Source organism: Periplaneta americana, chromosome 12 (genome assembly GCF_040183065.1).
Source record: "Periplaneta americana isolate PAMFEO1 chromosome 12, P.americana_PAMFEO1_priV1, whole genome shotgun sequence".
Taxonomy (NCBI): Eukaryota; Metazoa; Arthropoda; class Insecta; order Blattodea; family Blattidae; genus Periplaneta; species Periplaneta americana.
In genome coordinates, this window is record NC_091128.1 from 134000123 (window position 1) to 134025908 (window position 25786).

At 34.0% G+C, this 25786-nt stretch overlaps 1 protein-coding gene across 1 annotated transcript in view; it reads right to left on the reverse strand.

Moving 5' to 3' along the window:
* LOC138710900 (retinaldehyde-binding protein 1-like) overlaps nt 1–25013 on the reverse strand; it is a 33146-nt gene extending 8133 nt beyond the window's left edge. Inside the window, exons 1-5 of the mRNA XM_069842094.1 lie at nt 24875–25013; nt 17658–17841; nt 10926–11017; nt 7682–7832; nt 5668–5861 (exon numbers count right to left, since the gene is read on the reverse strand). Coding sequence (XP_069698195.1) covers nt 5668–5861; nt 7682–7832; nt 10926–11017; nt 17658–17778 — 558 coding nt within the window. The 5' untranslated portion in view covers nt 17779–17841; nt 24875–25013. The remainder of the gene's footprint in view (nt 1–5667; nt 5862–7681; nt 7833–10925; nt 11018–17657; nt 17842–24874) is intronic.
* Between the last annotated feature and the right edge of the window lie 773 nt (nt 25014–25786).

Here is a 25786-nt window from a genome sequence, read left to right on the forward strand (position 1 = left end):
TCATTCTAGTATGTTGTTACAATTAGTATTTATTCACTTGCCTAAGTTGTAAGTTGCTTCACGTTTCAATCTACAGTGTGCAGTTAACATATATAAATCTTCCCTTATTCTAGTATTTTCCATCCCTCTTTCGCTACAGAAATACTTATATAGTTCGTATAAGCTCTCTCTCGTTGGTAAGCCTTCATTTCTTAATTTTATTGCATAGTATTCTTTTGTCGTACCTTCAAAAGTATTAAATTTAGAAATAAAAAATATAGCTAAGTAGTTTCTAACCAAGTCAAAAATGTTATTATCGGTGATTCTAGAAAATGCATACCTGCCAAAATTAAATTTACTTGTTATCTCAGTAACTTCACTTAAATTTAATAATTCCTTCCTTTTATTTTTTATTTAGCAATTTTCTCCCGTATTTTAGTTTCAGGGTTTTTGTTCATTATTAAGAGATGCTGGCTTTCCTCCAATTTCTCCATACTGCAACACTTGATACTTTCTTCCATGCATAATTCTACATCTATAACACAAAAACAAGCGTATGAACATATTTGTCTAATTATTATTTTTTCATAATTTTTAGCCAAAAATAGATACAGATCTAATTGCTTTTGTAACTCCATGTTATTATAATTCATAAGATTCCTTACAGCTATTCCTTTATTCATTTGTAGGAACTTTTCATTTATAAATTTCATCCGTATTTCTTTTGTATGATTACATTCAACAACAATATGAATGTCATCTTCTCTTTGTCCACATAATGGGCACGTGCCTTGAGGTATATTACCTCTATTATTTCTTAATCTCCAAATCCCCAGTCCAAATCTTTCTATCATTGTCATATTATCTATTATATGTACTCCGTCTCCATATTTTTATAGACATTAAAAATATTAGAGATCGCATTTCATTAATACTATTAAAATCATTTTGTCTAGTAATATTTTTGCATCTTGATTTAATTAAATTTAGGCTTGCTGTGCTGTTTCTAGTAGCTAACTTATCCCATAACCATCCTAATCCTACATTAAAAATGTTATTTTTAATTTTCACGATTGCTTTATTTGTCGTATTTGCAATTTGATCTGATAAATATTGTTTCATAAAAGTATTTTGGCCAATTTGGATTCTTTTAATTAAATATTTCGTGTTTCTAACTAGAATTGTACTCACGATATTTATAACCAGAATAGTGTTATATTACTTATAGTATAAGTGCACAGGACTGCACTGAAATGACCAAAATAAATAAAATTATATTAATAAAAGTATATTCTAGGAACTTACATTCAGGAAATATTCACCCAAATGTAAATTCAATCTTAGTCGATTCAAACACGCGAAAATAGATCCAAAGAAATCCATCCAAAGGAAATTTACAAAAGAAATAGTTATCAACAGTAATCTCACTAGACGTTTTGATTTATCTAGAGAAAATCAAAACTCGAGTGGGATTTAATTGACTATTACGCGATTAGAAGAAAGTATATAAAGATTAGAAGTAACGAAGTACTCCAATACAATAAAATATTAACTAACTTACGAAAATACAGACGTGGACAAATTATTAGCAAAATTGAAGATTTTTATTATATATTTTTACAAAATATGGTTCTTCAATTTAGACTACAGTTCATATTTTTGTGTATTTCCAAATAATTAGCCAAATTGAAGATTTGTATTGTATATTTTTCAAAATTTAACTCTTCAATTTGGACTACATTTGATATTTTTGCATATTTACAAATTATTAGCAAAACTGAAGGTTTTTAATGTATATTTTTACAAAATTCGATTCTTCAATTTGGACTACAGTTGACATTTTGGATATTTCCAAATTATTAGCAAAAGTGAAGATTTTTGTTTTATATTTTTACAAAATTTGGCTCTTCAATGCAGTTGAAATTTTTGCTAATTTATAAATTATTAGCTGAATTGAAGATTTTTATTATATATTTTTACAAAACTTGACTCTTCAATTTAAACTAAAGTTGACATTTTTGCATATTTCTGTCTACTGTAATGATGGAAATATGCAAAATTGTCAACTGTAGTTTAAATTGAAAAGTCAAATTTTGTAAACAGAATTATCATAAAAATCGTCAATTTTGTTAATAATTTGTCCACGTCTGTACAACTGTCTTCAAATGTATTATTGTACCATCTCAACATTACAAATATTACGCTAGATGCTTGCTAGATGGCAGTAGTGAGCAATGCCTTCTAGTCAAGAAGTTTTCGATCTAGCTATACACGATGGCAATGTTACTAGTCAAGAAGGCTTTGTTGATTCAGTTTCATTTTTATTATTAAAACAGTTGCATTCCACTTCAATTATCCGAATTCCAGTACTCAACGTCACTTGACAGATGATTTTGAATAAATCTTAATATTAAACAATCTCTGATACGTGACTATCCATAATATCATATAGCAGAAGCTATAACATAACCTAACTAATATACTGTACACAAGTGTTAGAAAAGTTTTAATTAACGACGATGACATAAAAATAAACATGAATAATTTTAAAAGGAATAATTATTGAATGTACAATTTTCAAATTTGAATGTGGTTGGTGGTTCAATTGATGTTATATTGGACGTGCGCGTAATAGAAGTGGAACTCGTTGATTTAGGCCTTCATGGTGTATTCAACTTATTCAGGATTTCCGAATGGTGCTCTTAATTTATTTGTAAATCTGATTTCAGAAGATGCATAGGTATGATCAGTGATTTTTATTAATTCTTGTTCTTCAATGCCAATGCGAGTCATATTTGAAACTGCTGTGCATCAACTGGAGTGGTTTGTAATTATGTATATATATATATATATATATATATATATATATATATATATATATTTTACGTCCAGACCAGCGCAGTTTCAAATGTTGGCAAACAAAGAAACAAATGCTAGGGACGCGATAAAATTAAACAAATGCTAGGGACGCGATAAAATTAAAAAAATGCTAGGGACGCGATAAAATTGTGCGATAAGCAGCCATGATTGGTTGAAATACGTCCTTTCGTTCGGTTTTATTGGTCAAAAGTAGTATGACGTAGTAAGAGTGTAATAGTTAAAGTAATTTATTCAGGAATGGAGGGTCATGGCATGCAGTGATTGTGTCAGCAGACTATTATTGAAGAAGTAATAGCGATATTTTATTTAGTGAAAACAGCTGTATTGCACTGCAATGTTGATCCATAGGCCTGCAAATATTCAACTCGTCCTTGGCCATTAATACAGTATAATTAATTAACATATTATACTAAAGCCCCAACGAGAACAAATTAATGCTAGACTCAAAAACTAATCGAATGCTTATCTGATGGTAGAAACGATAAGTTTATTTTAAGACGCCTGCGCATAAGTAAAATAAGTGAAGAAATTTTGCTATTACTCTAACTTTTGAATACATCTATTTACAATTTTTAAAATATAAAGTATACTTTGGTTGAGTGGAAGAGAACGCCTCACGGCTTTAACTCTGCTAGAAAAAATGAAGCATTATTATTATTATTATTATTATTATTATTATTATTATTATTATTATTATATTTGCATGTATGATGGAGAGTCTGCAAGCAAGTCACCATTCAGTCCTAAACAGATAGAAAAACTATTTTGCGCAACTACTAAATGTACATAGGCCAGATAGAAATGATCGGGACCAAATTGAAATACAAACTGCTGAGCCATTTATACCCGAACCCACGCTTTCAGAAGTCGAAATTGCGATAGAAAATCTGAAAAAGTACAAGTCTCCAGGTATCGATCAAATTCCAGCAGAATTAATACAAGAGGGTGGAAGTGCATTATAATTAAATCGAAATTTATAAACTTGAACTTGCTATTTGGGAAAGGGAAATTGTACCAGAACAATGGAAGGAGTCGATAATTGTACCTATTTTTAAGAAGGGGGACAAAACCAACTGTGGTAACTTTCGAGGAATATCACTTTTGTTGACTTCGTACAAATTTTGTCCAATATTCTTTTGAGAAGATTAGCTCCGTACGTAGATGAAATTATTGGGGATCATCAGTGCGGTTTTTGGCGTAATAGACCGACTATTGATCAGATTTTTTGTATTCGACAGATAATGGAGAAAAAATGGGAATATAAGGGTACAGTACATCAGTTATTCATAGATTTCAAAAAGGCATATGACTCGGTTAAGAGAGAAGTTTTATATGATATTCTTATTGAATTTGGTATTCCCAAGAAACTAGTTCGATTAATTAAAATGTGTCTTAGTGAAACATACAGCAGAGTCCGTATAGGTCAGTTTCTATATGATGCTTTTCCAATTCACTGCGGACTAAAGCAGGGAAATGCACTATCACCTTTACTTTTTAACTTCGCTTTAGAATATGCCATTAGGAAAGTTCAGGATAACAGGCAGGATTTGGAATTGAACTGGTTACATCAGCTTCTTGTCTATGCGGATGACGTGAATATGTTAGGAGAAAATCCACAAACGATTAGGAAAAACACGGGAATTTTACTGGAAGCAAATAAAGCGATCGGTTTGGAAATAAATCCCGAAAAGACAAAGTATATGATTATGTCTCGTGATCAGAATATTGTACGAAATGGAAATATAAAAATTGGAGATTTATCCTTCGAAGGGGTGGAAAAATTCAAATATCTTGGAGCAACAGTAAGAAATATAAATGACATTCGGGAGGAAATTAAACGCAGAATAAATATGGGAAATGCGTGTTATTATTCGGTTGAGAAGCTTTTATCATCTAGTCTGCTGTCAAAAAATCTGAAAGTCAGAATTTATAAAACAGTTATATTACCGGTTCTTCTGTATGGTTGTGAAACTTGGACTCTCACTCTGAGAGAGGAACATAGGTTAAGGGTGATTGAGAATAAGGTGCTTAGGAAAATATATGGGGCTAAGCGGGATGAAGTTGCAGGAGAATGGAGAAAGTTACACAACGCAGAACTGCACGCATTGTATTCTTCACCTGACATAATTAGGAACATTAAATCCAGACGTTTGAGATGGGCAGAGCATGTAGCACGTATGGGCGAATCCAGAAATGCATTTAGAGTGTTAGTTGGGAGACCGGAGGGAAAAAGACCTTTGGGGAGGCCGAGACGTAGATGGGAGAATAATATTAAAATGTAGTTGAGGGAGGTGGGATATGATGATAGAGACTGGATTAATTTTGCACAGGATAGGGACCGATGGCGGGCTTATGCGAGGGCGGCAATGAACCTTCGGGTTCCTTAAAAGCCATTTGTAAGTAAGTAAGTAAGTAAGTAAATATTTGCAGGTATATTTTGGTTTTCAGATTACCTTTCTACCTCATATACTTGATTTTAAAAAATCTTTAAATCTGAAAAATATTAATTAAATTTAAATTAAAAACATGGGCATTTTAGGAACATTTTTCTGGGAAACTTGTGGGGCTAGAAGGCTGAAATTTTGCATATACTTCTATTTCATATTGTAGTGAAGAAACATGGTCACTTAGACATGGTTATTAAAATTGCTATGGATTTTACAGCAAGAGAAATATGGAATAATATGAAAATATAAGTTTCAGACTACGCTAAACGAGCCTAAAAATCCGACGTCTGATAATAACATAGGGATTGATGCAAATGCACTAAATATTTTCATGTCAAGAAACATGCACATAGTTACTGACCTCTTCCTTGAGTGCACAAATAACTGTTAATCGAGGAGTAAAGAATCGGAATAGGCGCATAGGAAAGCCGGCCATATCTACAAAAATGACTACTCCATTCTTCTGGCTTTCTTCTTCTTCCATCGCTAGCTCCATCCATGCGTCCAGTATTCCCATACAGTCCTCGAAAGTTGTAGACTCGATGTCGAGAGCTCCTATATCGAGAACATAACAGAACGATAGGGCTTATTTTCTTCAAGCTACATTCGTGAATAAGTACATCTCTGTATTTTTTTACGTCATTCCACACAATGAGTATAGCTTTATATTACATATTTAAAATGTTGTATCAGTGAAGAATTGTGTTGTGTCTGTGAAATGTGTTGTTTCAGTGAAGTGTGTTTGTGTCAGTGAAGTTCTATAGTTTACAGTGGCAGTGCAAAGTATTTGAACAGTGAAATGTTTTCGAAGTGTTAGTGAAATCAGATAGTGTCAGTGAAATGTTTCATAGTTCCAGTGCAATGAGTGAATTGATAGTGAAATGAGTGTAGTGGTGAAAGGTACTTGTGCATGTATAAACATATCATATATACTCGTGGTTTTAAGTTCTAACTTAGGGTTAAGATATAAATTAGATTTACTTTAATTAATTATATTATATTAAGTGGTTCATTTAATTTAGGATGATCCTTGTTAATGTTATTATGTATTGGTATTATTATTTTATTATTAATAATATGACTGTATTTTATTATTAATGTAATTATTGAGTGTAATTAGTTACCACTACCACCAGGTATTTATCCATTTGCAGTGTGAATAAACACATACATAATTAGTCAAATATAAAATCTGAAAATATGAAGGTTATTGATCTTCATTGTTGCTTACTGTAGTTACATGGTTATACAGAGCCAAAGGGGCATAACTGCATTAATTTTAAGAACAGGAATTTTAGGTTGCTGTAAGTAACCGAAAAGACTAAGGTCATTTTTGTTTTTCAAGAACGGTTCAAAAAAAAAAAATTATAATTTGTGTCTGAAGTTTTAATCCCTTCTAAAGTAAAAATATTGGGGGTAATGAGACATTATTAGTGGTAAAATATCAACGCGAAAAAACAAACCGAAAAGATATTCCTTTCTCATTTCTTCGAAAAACGCTGATTTGTGTAATGATGTATACAATTAACTGATTAAATTTCCGTCACACTGTAAATGCGTTTTTAATCAGTTAATTTTGTGCGTTATTACATAAAGAAAGCGTTTTTCGAAGAAATTACAAAGGAATATCTTTTCAGCTTGTTCTTTGCATTGATATCTTAACACTCATACGTCTTGGCACCCAATAGTTTTGTCATAAATTGGATTCAAATTTCAGAAACATTTTTTTTTTCGGCTAAACAGTTATTCATATACCGAAATGACATTTGACTTTTTGGTTACCTGCAACCTAAAGATTCTGTTCTTAAAATTAATACAATTATACCTTTTTCACCCTATATAGGCATAAATACGGCTAAATAATTTTGTTTTAATAGTCTGACTTCAATTCCTAAAAAAATTGAGGGTTATTATTTTCTTTTTTTTTTTTTTTACCTTTTTCAAATGCAAATCTTATGGTTGTGCATAAAAGTTTCTGTTTTAAAACGATAACTATGGTTTTTAGTCGTATCACTGTCAGTATTGTGTAACATTCCTCGGGGAAAAATGTATTTTACGACATTAATAAACAAACTAACTATTATGTGTCTTCATTATTTTCAAAGCACTCTTCTGTCACCTTAGTAACACATGTTTATTTTGTTATGACAAAAATATGCTTTAATGTTATTAATTACGGAATATGTAACCAAAAATATGCATTCGCACGATTTCGTGCTCTCATTGGAGGAAAAGTCATAAGTATAAAAGTCACTACTGAAGACAATTTCAAGCATCTAGTATAATATGAAGATGTTGGTACTAATTGTAGGAATATAAACTCCAAATATCATAAAAAAAAACAGACAGATTTAACAAGTTGACTACGAACTTACCCATGTTTATGAAAATTACTCGACGTCCGTATTGATCACGATCTTCCAGCATGTTAGAGAAATTCTGTGACAATAAATCCTTATATGCCAAAGGACTAACATTACAGTAATGTTTCTCGTACTTCGCTTTGAATTTGTACACTTTCACCATCTGCAAAAAAATATATTTTTTTAAATAATTATTAATAGATTTCGTGGAATTGCCACGGGAATCGTAAGGTTTACTGCGCACGCGGTATGGACTGTATCAGAAGAGGGCGTGCAGAGAATTGAGTATGCCTCTGATGTAAACACTGAGCAGTATACTGCGGTTACAATAAAACCTGTATCCTGCACTCAAGAAATATAATGAATGATCATTGAAATAGGAAATGTCTAAACATGTAAATACACAATTATTTTATAGTGAGATATAGGCCTATAATCTCTTAAATTTTAATATAAGATACTCACATCATCTTTGAATATGTGAATTGCAGTGAAGAATTACGTACAATTTGAGCGACTGCAAAGTAATCTCCTCCGATGGTCACTTAAAACAGTTTTTATATTGGGAAATGTACGTTCAACATCATACGATGTAATACGTGCATATTTGAAGAACGGAAAGTCACTACTTTTTAGTACACCAACTTCAGACGTCTTGTCGTGACCTGACGGTACATCATTTATAATACGAAGTTGTGAATAGGCAGAATTTTTAGCAATAATGTTTCGCAACTTACATTTCACTTTTTCTGAAATTAGTGAATTGTTATTTTGGATAACGGTTTGTGATACTTTATCCACTATATTAAGGGCTTCTGAGAGTTGTAGTTTAGACGATTCTAACAGAATGATGCTTTTGGACACGGTTTTAAAATTAGAATCAATGAACAGAATATCTTCCAATAGCTGTTCAGAAGGCAATGATTTTACAGCTGCAACAGCGGAACTGTCTGTACTATCCAATGCATCAATTACCTCCATTATTTTGCTGTAATGTTCTGCATAATAATTAACAGAATCAAACCACGTTCCCCAACGGATCAAGACTGGCTGTGAAGGTAAGGGTATTCCAGGGGTAATTGTTTGTAACAGCAACACTCTCATTGTAGTATGTTTGATTGAATTCTTGTCTGCACTGAACAAATGTTAAGCTTCCAACCACAGTAATGCAAAAACAAGTGCTTACATAGGTATACATCAGCTGTAGCTGCTCTATTTATTTGGACTGGTTACATCTCTTAACATGAACTGCTTATACTACGAGACCGGGCGGCCGCTCACCTCCTCTATACTACCTTACATCGGCAACCTGATTGCATGCTGCGTGTGGCAATTCAACGAAGTCTAATTATTAAGTACAAAATATAAACATTTGAGTTCAGTTTGATATGTAGCCTACTTCTATTAACAAGCAGTACATCTCACTTGACGATGTGTGTCAGAGGAAGTACAATAATTGTTTATACACATCTGAAGCCTGAATAGTGTAATATATAGCTCAGATATTTCCAACTGCTGGCTCTGTGACGTTACATATCTCTGCTCTCGAGCTCCTTGAGAGGGGAAACACAAGTAAAAGAGCAAAGATGGGGAAGTTGCAGTGGAAGGGATGGAGATGTTTAATAGCGGACACATAACAGTACTCTCCCTCACGTGCTCTACTAGCTCTGCTCCGAGTCTACTTCAGTCTACTTCAAGCCAAGCAAGGACACAGTTCGAATATCTGAACCACTTCGTCGATGTAATTTATCACTGAAGTTGGAGAAGCATTCTCCGAAACATGTCTGACTAAGATCAATAAACTTATAAAATGTTCATACAACTTAAAATATCTCCTTTAATGTATTTTAAATTTTTATGCTCGACCATGCCGAAATGTAGTAATTATACACCTGGTAGCAGACCTTTAATGCATGTCATTAAATGACACCTACTCATTAAAGGTCAGGTCTTTCAGCCAATGACGACTCAGGTTACAACTGTTCAGCCAATGACAGGTCAGCTTTCTACCGTTATAAAACCGCAAGTATCGATTATTCTCGGATATGCAATCGAAAGAGAATTAGCGAAAAGTCACGGAGGCTGGAAATCCCATACTGTCGCAGAAGGTTATGTTCTGTTACTATAATAATTAGCGTTAATTGTAAATAATATTCAAATAAATACAATTTGTTATCTCGTTTTTCAATGTCTAATTTTATTTCAATGTTATCTCTGTAGGTTCTTTTGGCCTAGCAAGGTCAATGTGGACATCTGTTCCTCGGAAAAAATCAATACTTTCGCGTCTGCGCACATCTCACAACATACGGGACATTGCTCCATGTCAGATACAATAAAATTAATAATATCAAGTTAGAAATATGGTCGAGCATAAAAAGTCGTATGAAACTCGCCTATAATGGTAATTAAGAAGCTCGTATGAAAATTATGAAACTCGCTTGCGCTCGTTTCATAAATATCCATACTCACTTCTTAATTACCTTCATTATAGGCTTGTTGCATAATGTACTATTTAGACATCGTAAATCCCCGGCTTTGGCGACAGTTCAATCTGCCAACCCTGTCGTCAATTGATATTAGAAAACACAGGAAATTATGAATACAAATTCTGCAGTGCTTGGGAAAAGTGACACAAGTCAGTTTCCACAAACCTTTTTGATAATTTATTGACAACTTATGGAACATCTGCTCGCTTGGAAAAAAATACATAAATATTCCTCCCATTACAATAATTCATACAGAAAAAAATCAAATCGACATAAACCAGTGTAAGTTGTCAATAAATTATCAAAAAAGCTTTGTGGAAACTGACTTATGTCACTTTTCCCGAGCACTGCAGAATTAGTATTTCAAGAATGCATATTAGAAGACACCAAAACAACTAACGAATTCAAAATGAGAAGAAAATTGAAATATGAAAGGCTATGTAAGTTATGAATTGACTTCTGAGATAGAAAAAGGAAGATAATTTTCTAATCCAGGGCTGCAACAAAAGATAGCATGCTGGTAACGTAAAAATCGTGACATTGTATTTGCATCTCGACGTGTCAAAATAAAAATTAATGCAGGTCTATATATCTGTTTTTAATATAGGTTATTTAAATTTACGAATAATTCGATGCGTTTCCTCTCCAAAAATTTACACAGTATAAAGTAATGTCATAATATCACAGCAATTGCATTTAATTATGTAGAGAAATCAAATTTCAAAAGATGGTTGCAAGACCCTACATTTCCATGACAAATTTTACCTTACTTTCTCAAAAGCTTTTTTGGCGTCGAATCCACTCCATCTTAAGTAACGCAGCATGAATGTGTCGTTCATCCTCACATCCAAATTCTTCTCTTCTGTTAATAAAATATTAGAATTAATTAGTATCTTCGAACACATTACAACGAAATTCAGTTCTTAACACTAGCACGGTTCCAAATAGCTCTGTGATTACTATCCCGCTGTCATAAACATTTTGCCTTTTCGCCAACGTGTGAGCAGACATGGCATAGATCATTGAATTTGGTTCAACATACCAAAATACTAGATTTACTCAAAAGTATTTTCCTTTAAGATATGTATTATTTATTCATATTTGAACTAATAGACAACGGACTATATGTTTATACAGAGTGGAAGTGAAATAGTCGAAGAAGACAGAAGAAAGCAAACAAATCAACAGGGCATACTTAAGGCCCATTCACAATGAAAATTAAACATAACCGTAACATAAACACAGAAGTTTGCGCCCAGGCTACCAAATGGGATCATTCACAATGATTCACATAAGCATTGACATAAACATTACCATAAGACGTTAACATGAAAGTTTGCAAACTCCAAACTTTCATGCTTATGCTTACGTGAATTGCAAACAGAACACAATCGTGGAGCGCTGAAGTATACGACCTGAGAGGATAAAAAGAAAGGAGAGAGCGATTCAAGGTGACAGCAGCAGCACAAACCCACTAATTTCTTCACTAGGAAATGACAACCCTGCATTAGACAAACATAAAAGACCTAAGAGCGTACTCCACCCCCTAGCTTGGAACAACGTACAAGACGAATACCAACTTGAACACTAAATAACCACTTGACTCTACACACAGACAAGGCTATTAATGCACTAATAATGTTATTTCTCTGTTTCCGGGTCATCACGTTATTGGCAGCATAGATGCATTGTTCTAATTCTTAACACTTTTTTATGGACCTTAAATATATTTGTATATTGAATAATGATTAAATCAAAACCTCCCACCTGAACATATTCCGACCACACTATAGCCAATTGGCTTGTCGTCAGCACGACATCTCATCCTGCTCTAGGTTTTTCCGTGGTTTCCCTTGAGCAATAAGACAAATGTCGGGATGAGCCCTAAAAGAAATGGGCCACGGACCACTTCCCTTCCCCCACTCTTTCTCTTCTACTATCACAAAGAACTTGCTAATTTCTTAGATAAAAACCCTGAATTATGATAATAGGGGAACGTAAATATATTGTAAGTTCACAGGGCTAACGGCTTCGAAGCTGGGTACCTGGTTCTAATGAAGTGCACTGGTAGTAATCTAAAACATGGGGGCATGAGATAGTTACTCTGCCTGCCATTAAAAATTCACTTCACTAAATCCCCAAGGTTAAAAAAAAAAAAAAATCAAGGGGAAATGCTTGCAAGCGATGGGACGGATGTGACGTCAAACTACACCTTTTGTCCCATAATTCTTCGCGAAATACCGCCAAGTATTTAATTTTGCTACAGGCTGTTATGTCACATGGTGAAATTTAAATGTCTAACTCACATTTTAATAATAGTTAGTTGTTGCGTTTGTGGTGTAACAGCTAAACCAAAATCTTCAGGAAATGCCGCGACCTCTCATATCTAAGCATTATATTGTTATATTTATGTATAATGAATGGAATTGATATAATAGTATGTAGGCCTAATCATTATGGCTTACGTTCTTTACAGATTTCCGAAAGATTTAAGTCGTAAAAATGAATGGCTAAAATTTATAAATAAGCCAAATTGGCAGCCAACGGCAAGAAGCGTTATTTGTTCGCAACATTTCCTGGAAGAATGTTTTGACAGGTCCTCCTCCTGCTCTAGTGTTAGACTGAAATCATATGCAGTTCCAACTTTGCATGTGTGAGCATATCATCCACTATATATATTTAGAATTTAATAATGATGAAGTACAGTGCATTTGATTAAAGTCTATAAGATTTCATATACAAATTAGTCTAGTTTTTTTCTCTTCCCTTTGAGGTTCGGCATCATAATCCAGACACTCTAAAAGAAGTTCCTTGTATAATTTCAACATCATCAGAACTGCCATCAAACTCTGACACACCAAGAAACTTGGGCGAAAAGGAGGTTAAAAACGACACTGGATAGTAATCACCTCCCAGTCTGCTATAATTCTACACAGAATTCCAGCACTTTTTTCTGCAGAAGAAAAGCACTGGCTATAGCCTATGCAACATTTTTCTGTAAATTTAGACACGATAAAGTATAGCTATATAACTTAGTATTGTGTTAGGCCGTATGTATAATGGTCCATCTATATACAAGATAGGCCTACTACATAACCTATATAATAATGTGGCCTACACTTTTCTGAACATTTATTAATAAAACAATTGATCATTAAAGATGTAATTTAGCATTATAATAGGACTGTATATATTCTTTGTACTGTATATAAAAATGTAAAATATTTATAGCCTATATTTAAAAAATAATGTAATTTACCAGTATTAGGCCATGTGGCAACTACACGATAAAAATAATAGCCTACACTCTTTGAAAATACTGTAGCCTATAATTATATTTTATTGTCGAACGGCCTTACGTAACTATATTTGACATGGTTGACCTTCACCTTGTGCTATAAAAAATGTACTTTTCTGTATAGTAACTTACGGTATTTTATAAAGCCAGGTATTTAAAAAATTAGACTCAACAGCATAATATGTCCACCTATGCTCTATCTAACATATGAAGGTTCAAAAATTATATGGATGTGGAGAGAACAGGAGTAAATTAGTAGATTATTATGTCAATGCACATTTCACTGTAGCTTTATTAAACGTGTTATGGTTGTTACATGGACTGAACACTTCATTTCTACTTTCTTTTATTGCTGTTCACTATATTCACCAACAGAAAAGAATATTAGCTTTTATAAAAATAACACCCGCTTAATTTTACTAGACTTTCAAAATATTCACAACACAAAACAGAAGTCGTAATCGTAATACTACGAACATAACAGCTGTTTAACACACCGGAAAAAGATGTGAACTATGGGTAATTTGGCGGCAATACTAGTACACTTTTTTGGTTCCACCGTTTCAAGCTTATAGCCCGGGGTTGTATACGACAGAATATGAGGAAATGACGTCGTTGTTATGTTTCCATGGTTACCCAGTATGTTTGCTGTTATGTTTATGTTCCCATCGTGAATGATGGTATGACTTCTTGATTTTACTGTAACGTTAAGTTGAAGTTTACGTTATGTTTAATTTTCATTGTGAATGAGCCTTTATTTTTTTATGTAATTTTCTAAACCGTAATCTCATGAAAATAAAAGAAGTAAACAGTCAAAACGACAAAAACACTCGTAAGAATACTGAAACTGTATAGAAAGTTCCTACTCAGAGAACAGAATAAAAATTAGGTTAACAGAATAGTACTTGTGGAGTAAGTGCATTATAACAGAATAGAGGAGAAGATTGAAAAAAAAAATGAGACATAGTGGAATGTATTTTATTTCCGAGATTCTGTTACACGCATAATAAACAAATACAGTCTTACTAATAAAAACTCTATAAACAGATGTTTAACTGTCTTATACTGAGTAGCTCGTTTATACGTCGTGTGTAAATTCCTTAAAGCCCATTCACAATGAAAATTAAACATAATCGTAACATAAACACAGAAGTTTGCGCCCAGGCTACCAAATGGGATCATTCACAATGATTCACATAAGCATTTTCATAAACATTACCGTAAGACGTTAACATGAAAGTTTGCAAACTCCAAACTTTCATGTTTATGCTTACGTGATTTGCAAACAGAACACAATCGTGGAGCGCTGAAGTATACGACAGAATATGAGAAAATGGCGTCGTTGTTATGTTTCCATGGTTACCAAGTATGTTTGCGGTTATGTTTATGTTCCCATCGTGAATGATGGTATGACTTCTTGATTTTAATGTAACGTTTATATTCTTAAGTTAACGCTTACGTTATGTTTAATTTTCATTGTGAATGAGCCTTTACTAATAATCACTACATACGTCATGTATAACAACTGTTACACAGCTACGTCATAGTTTCGTCATTACTTCGTTACGAAAGGTAATAGAATATCTGAGGTTCTCAATTGCATCCGGTAGAGCGCTCTAGTGTGACGTGTTAAGTATTGATATACGAGTATAATTGATCCTACCATAAGGATTGAAACGGGGAGTAGCCAGCCGGAGGATGTCAATAAAGAAAAGATCAACATTTATCTGCCAACAGTTGATTACTTCAAAGCAAAATACCTGCTTGAAGACATTGAGGTGATTGGTCTTATTGGAGCTCGTGGTGTGATTCCCAAGTTCTCTGAAGGCTCCAGGAAGACTTTTGAACTACCACAGACACTTAGCCTACTGCTGACATCATAACTTCAGTTTTGAAACGCTCTTGCCAAAGTCTGAGTCATCATATTCACTCTAATTTTTTTCTTCACTTTATAATTCATATATGTTTATTTTAATTTTCTTTCTATAAAATTTATGTAAACATTTAATATTGTAAAATTCATGTAGGAGAGTATACTGAGTCCTTCCGGGCTATCTCCAATGGGAGGCAGTTAAAAATTTAAAAATAGTACAACTGGCTCTAATCGATTACCAAACTATATTTTGGTCAAAGAGTACAAGCTACAGTAATATTATTCTAATTATTCTGTGCTCTTTGGTTTGTTCTTCTGTGGTTACAAGGCAACCATCATCATAAAATGACAGTCGATACGAACAGCTGTTAGAGGGGCGGCCATTTTTTTCCTCTATATACAAAGCTTAAACAAGGGGTTTCGTGTATATAACTACAGCAAAGCAATTTCCATTGTATAGTTACAGCCTGTTTGTACATCCATTCCTTATGCATGGTTTATTAGTAAAGTTTTTTGTCTTAACTCTGCATAAGTCTCGTATAAAAACTATACACAGTTTATTACTAAGACTGATAAAGTATAGTTCTACTATTTTTGTACGATGATCGATGTTTAAATTTAAATAAACAAGTTTTACAAAAGCAAATTTTAATTTCATATATTGCACGAGAATATAAAAAGTATAATTAGAGTAGAATGTGACGTGGCTGTGTAATCCTTTTGTAGGCCAATTTGCTTATCGAATCTTGCAACAAAGTTGTGATAAAGCACTTATCTGCGCCAGTGAGATAAAGCTATGGTTCAGCTAATGGCATACGTCAGCTGAGCTGTTTCCTTCACAGCGAACATCGTCGTCTTTCCTATCGAGGAAAGTTTGGAGGCAATAATTCTGCTGAATCATTCAGCATTGCAGGTTGGAGACGAGTTTATGGCTTATTATTTTTTTTAGTAAATTCGGAAGAGCTAAATGGTATGAGTGAGATAAATTGTTTTATTTATCAACTTTAAACAGAGACTTACCGTATATTTAAATTATTTTGTGCGAGATCGTGCGTATTTGCTTGTTTTCCGCATAGAACCAATACGCGGTAAGTGTGAAATAACACATTCAGTATTCCCAACGTAACACACGTAACAATTTCCCTCTTCTTACCGCTTAAGCGCAACATTCATTTTACTGCTTTAGGCTTTTAACGTATGATTTTTAGAGACGTTTAACATAGTAATCATTATAAATTGGAAACTTACCACTGCAATTTCACCTAAATTGCAATGTTAATTATTGTTTTTAAATATTTGCAAAAATTAAGTAAAGTCTACTACTCCACGAAACTTATTGCATTCCTGATACAAGTAACATTAAGGAAGCCGTGAAAAAATCAACAAGACTCCAGATGCCGATGTTATTACTGCAATATGTTATATAAATAATATTGTTAAAATATTAAAATGAAAAATAAATCATTACATAACCTTACCGTTTGTTTTAAGTTCGCATTTATAGACTGGGGGAAAAAAAAAGACAGACGTATATCACGGCCTGCTGGAGTATAGTAAACACAGAAAACATTTTATAGCAACAATGTTGAAGAAGGATATTTTGGTTTTCCGAAGTTGGCGTCATTAAACAGAAACCAACATGGAGGTTTCATTGCAACCAATTAGAAATTCGTCTTTCAGGTATGTGATAAACGATCTTCGCACAAAATAATGTACGATACACGAGCGGTATGTTTGTTTTCATGTTCTCGGAAATTAAAAAAGCTCAACTACGTTTCGCTTTTTCAATCTTTTCCTCGAACATGAAAACGTCAACATACCGCTCTTGTAACGTATATTACTATTCCGAGCAAGCTATCCGTGTTAAAATTAATTACATCGTTCGTTCTAAATTATAGTGGTTACAATATTCAAGCTTTGTCCAAGGTATTGCAATTAAAACTAATTCTAAAACACACTGCATTAAAACTTTAAAATTATCTCAGGTAATTGATTACATTAAAAGTCGTTATTAAAGGTTGGAATTTCGGGGAAGATGGCTTATTCCTTTGACACTCTCCTACGTTCCTGCTCTAGCAACACTAAATTAAGTTTTTTTAATAAACATTGTCTTTAAAAATAAATAATATTTTAATTGTTATTTCTCTAACGCAGGGGCTCCCAACCAGTAGAATATTTAATTGTAATTAGTATAAATCTATGGATTATTCCATAGATTTCCGACTATTGCCTCTGTTTAAATAAAAAACTACAAAGAAAATAAGAGAAGAGATGTCATAATAATGCCACTAAAGTTTAAGCTAGTAAACAAATAATTTTTTTTTTTGTTACCTGAAACAAGTTCCCTTAATTTGGATATCGCTTCTTGAACTCTGATCTGGTCATCTTCTATATTGTTAACTTCATCTTCCGGATGAGTGTCACAAGACTTTGATTTACTTCTTTCAGCCATCTTAGATGCTTTATTTCAAATTGTAACTCTTCACATATGAATCCTTGTAGTTGCAAAGCACCACTGAAAAAAGAAAAACATACAGTACATGTTTTGAAAGACTTACGGGGAATTAATAGAAACAAGAACATAACATACTATACCAATCAGACAAGTTATTTAGGTCTAGGGCTTAATTGCCATGCTTGTTAATAGATCCGAGGTTCGTGAGTTTAAACCCTGCCGAGGGCAATGGATTTAAGGTCGATAAAATGTCTTAGCTTGACTTCCTTCGGAAGGGAAGTGAATATCAGTGGCGTAGCGTCAATGTAAAGCTAAAAAGCTCAGCTTCCCCAGTTAATAATAATTTCATAATAAACCTGCAGTCTATGGACAAAGTTATTTATTAATTTTAATAGAATTTATATTTACGCGTTAAATATTGTGATGCAGCAGCTTAGGATGATTTGCGATGCAGCAGTAAACAAGGAGCCTGCACAAACCAGCTTCCAAGCAGACTGGTTTCTTACACTCATTCTTCTGTGTAATCCACCCCGCAGATTTTCCATCCCCTTCTAACTAAACTACCCTGGTCGCAAGGCTAGCAAGAAGCTAGCTTTGACATTGAAAATAAGTAGTTTCCGAGTTATCCCTTTTCGTCAGTTGTGTTCAATTGAAGTGTTAGTGTGCATTGTGGTTGATATAATAAATATGAGTGAAATAACAGTTCCTGACACCAATTTACTTGAATTTTTTAGGACAATTCTATTAACAAGACTGACTTACGAACAAAAGTGTAATCTAAAAAACAAATGACCGACTCCGTTGCTGTCAATGAAGGACACAACCAAAAGACAGACGCATACTTACGTAATGATATTAATACTGTATCTATTGACAGTTAATATTGTGATTCCTCTAACTATGACAGGGAATGAGCTAATGTTATACGTATACGTGTCTATTTGTTAGAGATATGTGTAAACCATGAAATCATATTTTACTATGTACCATATTTGAGATCATGCCTTATTGGTGTTACGAGGTTCCAACCAATCTTCGACTGCTGACTTGACATTGACTACTATTTATTTTAAGACTATATTTTTGTAATACGTTTTCTCATATTGCATGAAAGACAACTTGAGTTAGCTTCCCCTGCTCAAAATTTCATGCTACGCCACTGGTGAATATAGGTGTATCGTGGAATATTCGCAGCATTTAGGAGAATCTTATCTGTGAGAGAACGCTCCAGGCAAATTTTGTCGGCTACTTCTCATCTGGTACTCAAAACTTTAGAAGAAACTGATCATAAGTTAAAATATCATCAGAATTGCAGAGAAAGCTGAAACTAATCAACTAGGTCAGCTAGATAATGTACAACTTAGTTTTATTTTAACATATGAAAGTGATTATTATAACTTAGGCTTCGAGACTTCGGACCCAATAGAGCAGTTCAGTGGAAAATCCGCATAACGGCGTACTGAGTATAGTAGTAAAGCGTACAGTGGGTGGGGATACTGTAGAACAGCCGTGGCGAAAATGCGACTCACGAGTACATTGTGGCTCGCAATGATAGCTGTGCATTTCCTTTGCTTCCTACCTTCCCCAACCCCGACCCTCTCACTCACTGGAGTCAAACTCCGTTCCATTTGTATTTCTCTCTGACCTGCGAGTAGCGTATCGTTGCAATGTCTCTCTCGAAACCATGTACCTCTACAAAAACGAAACTTTCAAGTAGGATGGGAGGACGCATTTTTTTTTCTGCCAATATGATGAGAATATTAAATGTATGATTTGTTCACAAGTATTACGAGGAAAACAGTTGTATAACATAAAACGGCATTATACTGCATGTTACTGATGAAACATTAAAAGATTAAGTGTTGTTGTTGTTATCATCATCATCATCATCATCATCATCATCATCATCATCATCATCTCTGTACGTCGATCCTTTTTCAGCAGATGTACGAATAATGCGGTTAGATCTTCAATTTAAACTCACAGATTTACAATATGATATTAAATGAAAGCTAGATGTAAGGACTTGACAAATGTTTAACTTTCAAATCTTTGCCAAAAAATAAATATCCGAACCTTCGTTCTTTCGCTTGCTCTTTTGAAGGCACGTTCGCTACAACTTACGTTTGTGAAAAATTATTTTCAACAATTAAAATAGTAAAAACCAAATTTAGATCACGACTGACAGACAAATACCTTCGTGATCAACTACGACTGGGAGTAAGTGACATAATTCCTGATTTTGAAACTCTGTCGCAGAGACATTCTGAAGACAGTTAATTTTAGGTTGTGATAATGTGTCCTATGTTTTCTTGTTCATTTCTTTCTTCGTTACACGTACTAAGCATTAGTTTGTACCTTGTACTGCATAAAATTTTATTTAAGTGCTTGATGTAAGGAAAATGAAAAACCGTTAATAAGTCAGACAGTTGCTTCACTTCCCCTTCTGGTGTCCGCCTCCCTCCATAGCACCTATGCACGTTGCAGGTTACAGAGTGGCTCGGCGCACAATCGCGTTTTCGCCACGGCTGCTGTAGAATGAATGACAACAAATACGCAAAGGAAAACGCTCTGGATCTGAAGGTTCTGACGAATAATTTGGTTTTCATACAAACCTATTTTAACACTGTGTCCGAAACTATTACACTGTTAGAAAAGTCAGAGCAAGACATGCCGGAAGCCCTCAAATTAATTGAGGAAATGAGAATTAATGAGACACCAAGTACACGGGTTACTGAACGTGTAAAACAAAAGTGAAACTGAATTTTATGTAAAAATAACAGATATGGAATATTGTGTAACATAAACAGCAAATTAGTGGCTGTCTCTTAGAGACTGCAATGATGTTAGGTTTTTTATTTTTGCTCCTATCACGTCATTGCGACGTAGATCACAGCTTTTAACAGTACAAACTGTGTTTGGCAGATAACCGAAAAAGATTTACGTTTGAGATACTGGAAATGTATCTTGTGGTACATTGCAATTCGGTACTGTAACTGCACTTCCTAAAGACGACCAATGGGATAAATGAAGAAACTAAAATTGTTACATGTTTATTTCAACCATTAACACTGTGTTTAATTAAACACAAATGCTTATAAAAGACATGAGAATAAATGCGTTTCACATTCTTTTGACATTGTCATTGTGTAATGTATTTTTCCTTCCAGAACGTACATATACGTGTGTTTCCCCATACTACCGTACTCTATTCTAAATAGCAACGTTGTTACCTCAATACATCTCTACCTTTCACTATCTGCAGCGAGTCAACAACCTATAGTACATGCACAGCAAACTTATTGTATCGGGTCCAAAGTCTCGAAGCCTAATTATAACTATATACCTAAGAAATATTAATAAATCAATACACAATAATTCAAGAATAACAAAGCTTAATTGATATATTAACTTAATTTATTAGAATTAAATTTACCTAGAAAATAGTTAGGTCTATTTAACACAGCATATTAGGAATCATGTTTCTATTTTCTTTCAGATCTTTCACAGTACAGTAAATTCAAAAGTCTTTAATTTTTTTTTTCATTCTGAATAATAGGTTTCAAGAATATTAACTAGCCACCCCAGACCACATATATAACAGATTACTCATCCCTATGTTAAAATCGGTAGCACTTTGAAGAGAACAACCGCTAGGATCGCCACCCGTACGCCATAAACTAAACCGAGATGGCAGTATAGAAGCTAATTCAATTCAAATGAGAGTTATGACGTGACTCCTTATGTAACAACTAGATGGCAGCATAGTAAATCTGACAAAAGTTGTTGCCGACAAAGCTTATAAGGCTTAGCAATCTGGGTATATATGATCTAGGCCTATACCTAAATTGCAGTTATTGTATATTATGTCATACTCCTTCAAATGAGGCCACGGAACTGAATCAGGAATGCAATAATTACAACAGCTATAATTATGGCAATAATAATAATAATAATAATAATAATAATAATAATAATAATAATAATAATAATAATAATAATAATAATACTTTTTCTCCATTTACCATATTTTGTAACCGCGTTGCTTCATTGTTGACACTCATGCAAATGATAAAGAAGGTACATGATTTGCAATATAGTGGGTTATGGTTTCATAAAAATGTTGTGAATCAAAGCTCGGAACTTGGAGATTTGTGTGTCGTGTGCATGAGTAAGGTTAAGGCTCATTCACAATGAAAATTAAACATAACGTAAGCGTTAACTTAAGAATGTAAACGTTACGGTAAAATCAAGAGCATTCACGACGGGGACATAAACTTAACCGCAAACATACTTGGTAACCATGGAAACATAACAACGACGCATTTCCTCATATTCTGTCGTATACTTCAGCGCTCCACGATTGTGTTCTGTTTGCAAATCACGTAAGCATAAGCATGAAAGTTTGGGGGTTTGCATGTTAACGTCTTACGGTTATGTTTATGTCAATGCTTATATGAATCATTGTGAATGAACCCATTTGGTAGCCTGGGCGCAAACTTCTGTGTTTATGTTACTGTTATGTTTAATTTTCATTGCGAATGGGCCTTTACAGTTACAACGTACACAAAGCTCACGCTGAAAGTGCTCAGGGAGAGTCGTATGTACTTAGAAAGTGGTCACATCGAATGACAAGGAGACGGACGACGAAATTGTGTCAAGTCGAAGCCAATGACATTCAGAGAATTACAGGTAAACTGTCTGTTTGAGGAATTAGAAAATACGTGTTATTCGAATGGGTATTACAGAAGTTTGAAAAGTTTTTAATTTTAGGTACAGAATTTTGTCGAGGAATTCAGAGGAGATACATTATTTTCTTCGAATGGAGAGTTTGTATATTGTAAGTTGTGCCACACACGAACTAGAGGCTGGAAAACGGGCATTCATGGAAACACATTGCAACACAAAAAAGCATAAGGCACACGTAGCATTGTTGGAGCAGAAAGAGTGAGATGAAAGTCCATCTACTTCACAGTCAAGTCGAAAGTCGATTTTTTTTCGTCACATGATTGCGGGAGCAAACATTCCATTCCATAAAATATAGAATCTTTTTTTTTTTTTTTTTTTTCAAAAATTTCATAGAAAAGTACACACAAAAACAACTTCCATCAGAATCAACACTTCGCAAATGCAACCTGCCAGATTGTTATTCAGACGTTTTAAGTTATGTAAAGAAAACAGCAGGAAATAATATGATCAGGGGTTTCCCTGGACGAAACGACTGACGAAACAGGGAGATTTGTAGCAAATGTTATTGTGTGAACATTGCTTCCTGATGGACTCGGTGAAAAGTTATTGTTAACCGCAGAAGTACTTGAAAAAGTATGTCATGCAACCATTGTATCACTTTTCGAAAAATCTACAGTATGTCTACTTTATGGCCAGATGTAATTAAACGTGATAATATCCTCCTGCTACCGACTGATGGTGCTCCTTGTATGATTAAAGCAGGTAAAAAATAAAACTAGACTATCCTAACATCTGTCATATGACTTGTCTTGCTCATTGTCGGCACAGAGTTGCCGAGACGGTAAGAAGTTCGTTTCCAGATGTGGACCGCTTCATTTAAAATATAAAAAAGATATTTTTAAAGGCACTTACTAGGTTAGAAGTCTTCAAAGAAATAGCGCCAGCAATCCTCTTACCACGGAAGCCAGTTATAATACGTTGGGTTACTTGGTTCAATGCTGCAAGCTAATACGCGCAACATTACGAACAAATAGTAAATGTATTAGCAGTGATCGACAGAGAGGAAAGTTCTTTAGTTGCAATAACCAAAGATTTAGTGTCAGAACTCAGAAAAGCTACGAGACCAATTTTTATACATTGAACGCAATTTCAAAGATTTGTTAAGAACATACAAGCTGTTGGAAACGAGTGCCATGGAAATCTCTGGGTGCTATGCATAGACATTTCGCTAGCCCGCGCTACGAGCGTGCTAAACTAGCCCCGGCTATCGACTGATTACTTGTACAGGATTCATATCATATCGCTAACACTGGTTTATGAATACGAAAAACGTTAGTTCGTTGATCATCCACCGGAAGCCCGCGCTAATAATGTCTATGAATATGGCCGTAAGTCTCTCAAATTGATGGAAGATTAATTTGTCCATAGCCATTGATCAAGTCATAGAGGGATCTGCCCTAGCAGTGACATACAAACTGTAAACTATTCTTGAGAAAAATTTAGGATATTCTTATCTTTTTCAGAAACGAGATCAGCTAGCAACTGCTGAAAATCGAACAGAAAACAGTGACAAAATTCAGTATTTTAAGTTTGTCCTCGTCACTTCATATGATGTGGAAATAATTTTTTCTCGTTTCAAGTTATGTTTAACTTACAGGCGAAGAAGTTATGGGTTCGAATGTACGTAGGCCTAGTCATACACTGTAATAAACTGTACAGAGCAGAACAGTAAATTTGATATATTATTCATATCTATTTTATTATATATGCTATAAACATTACGTATTTCAACTTACCATAATACCACAGTCTAGTATATACAGTCACGAAGTTCAATACGTAGTAAATATGCAAAAATTAGACAGTTGCTCACCACTAGGATCGCTAATATCGCCTCATTACAGGCAATGCAAAATAGTACCGGCACAGTCTATTGTTTCTAGCACCCTCAAAACTAAAGCTTCGTGACTGTATATAGTAGACTGTGGCAATACTATCAATATGTTGTTCCAGACAGAAACCACTTTGCTAGCAGACCTGACAGTACCCCGGTGCTGGAAGAGAGTTTGTTGACACTGAAGTCCGGTCACTTAGCTTACTAGTCCCCAAGTTCCGAGCTTTGGTTGTGATACAGTTATGAAAAATTCATTGAACACATTTATCCGTAATAAAGCATTACTTCCCGTTCAGTAAATATTAAGAAAATTTGGTTGGTGAACAGATCGCATTTTAGTGAATTTTATTGTTAAATATTTTAATGTTTACTAGTAAATGTTTCATTAGGATTGATTTATTGAAGCTTGGTGAAACCGGCCATTAAAGTTGTACATATTCGTTATTATTAACAGACTATTAATAACTAGGCCTACTGTATTTATCTTAACAGTAAAAAAATCCAACTCACCCGTGTACTCTACTCCTTTCACTTCAACTACGTACTGTACAAACACGTCTTTGACTCCAGCTTGCGCGGAATACACTGATAGAGAAAGCTGAAAAGTTGCAGTTGTATCTGTGTGTGGCCGTGTGGCCTTGAACGGTACTACTCAGAAATAACACAGACGCACTGAAGTTACGCATGCTCGGTAACCAGCTTAATAATGACATTAATTTATATGCATCGTCTTGCTTAATGTTGGGATGCTAACTGAAGATAAATAGTAGGCCTGTACGTACATATTGTTGGAACATATTGTTGTCGCATTTTCTTCCCACTGAATTCTTTATCGATGACTATAATGTAGATCGTATGAAAACACAGATTTGTAGCTGTTTTGGAGGCCACGATTATGATTTGGAATTTTTCTTGAAATGTAGAATGGTCAGTTATCTTTTTGATATAATGTTACCTTCAGCAAACATTATGTCTAAGCCACAAGACTTCTAGGAGTCTGACACAAACTCGGTAAATCCGGACAGTCGTAACAAAAAACCGTCGAATGAATAAAATATATTTATGCTCGACCATGCCGAAATGTAGTAATTATACATCTGGTAGTAGCCCTTTAATGCACCTCATTAAAGTACACCTATTCATTATAGTTCAGTTGTTCAGCCAATGAGAAATCACCATTGTACCATTATAAAACCGCAAGAATCGATTATTCTCGGATATGCAATCGAAAGACAATCAGCGAAAAATCACGGAGGCTGGAAATCCAATACTGTCTTGTCGCAGAAGGTTATGTTCTGTTACTATAATAATTAGCGTTAATTGTAAATAATGTTCAAATAAATTCAATTTGTCATCTCGTTTTTCAATTCTAAATCAATTTCCAGGTTATATCAAGATTAATCTTTATGTTATTCTCTAGAT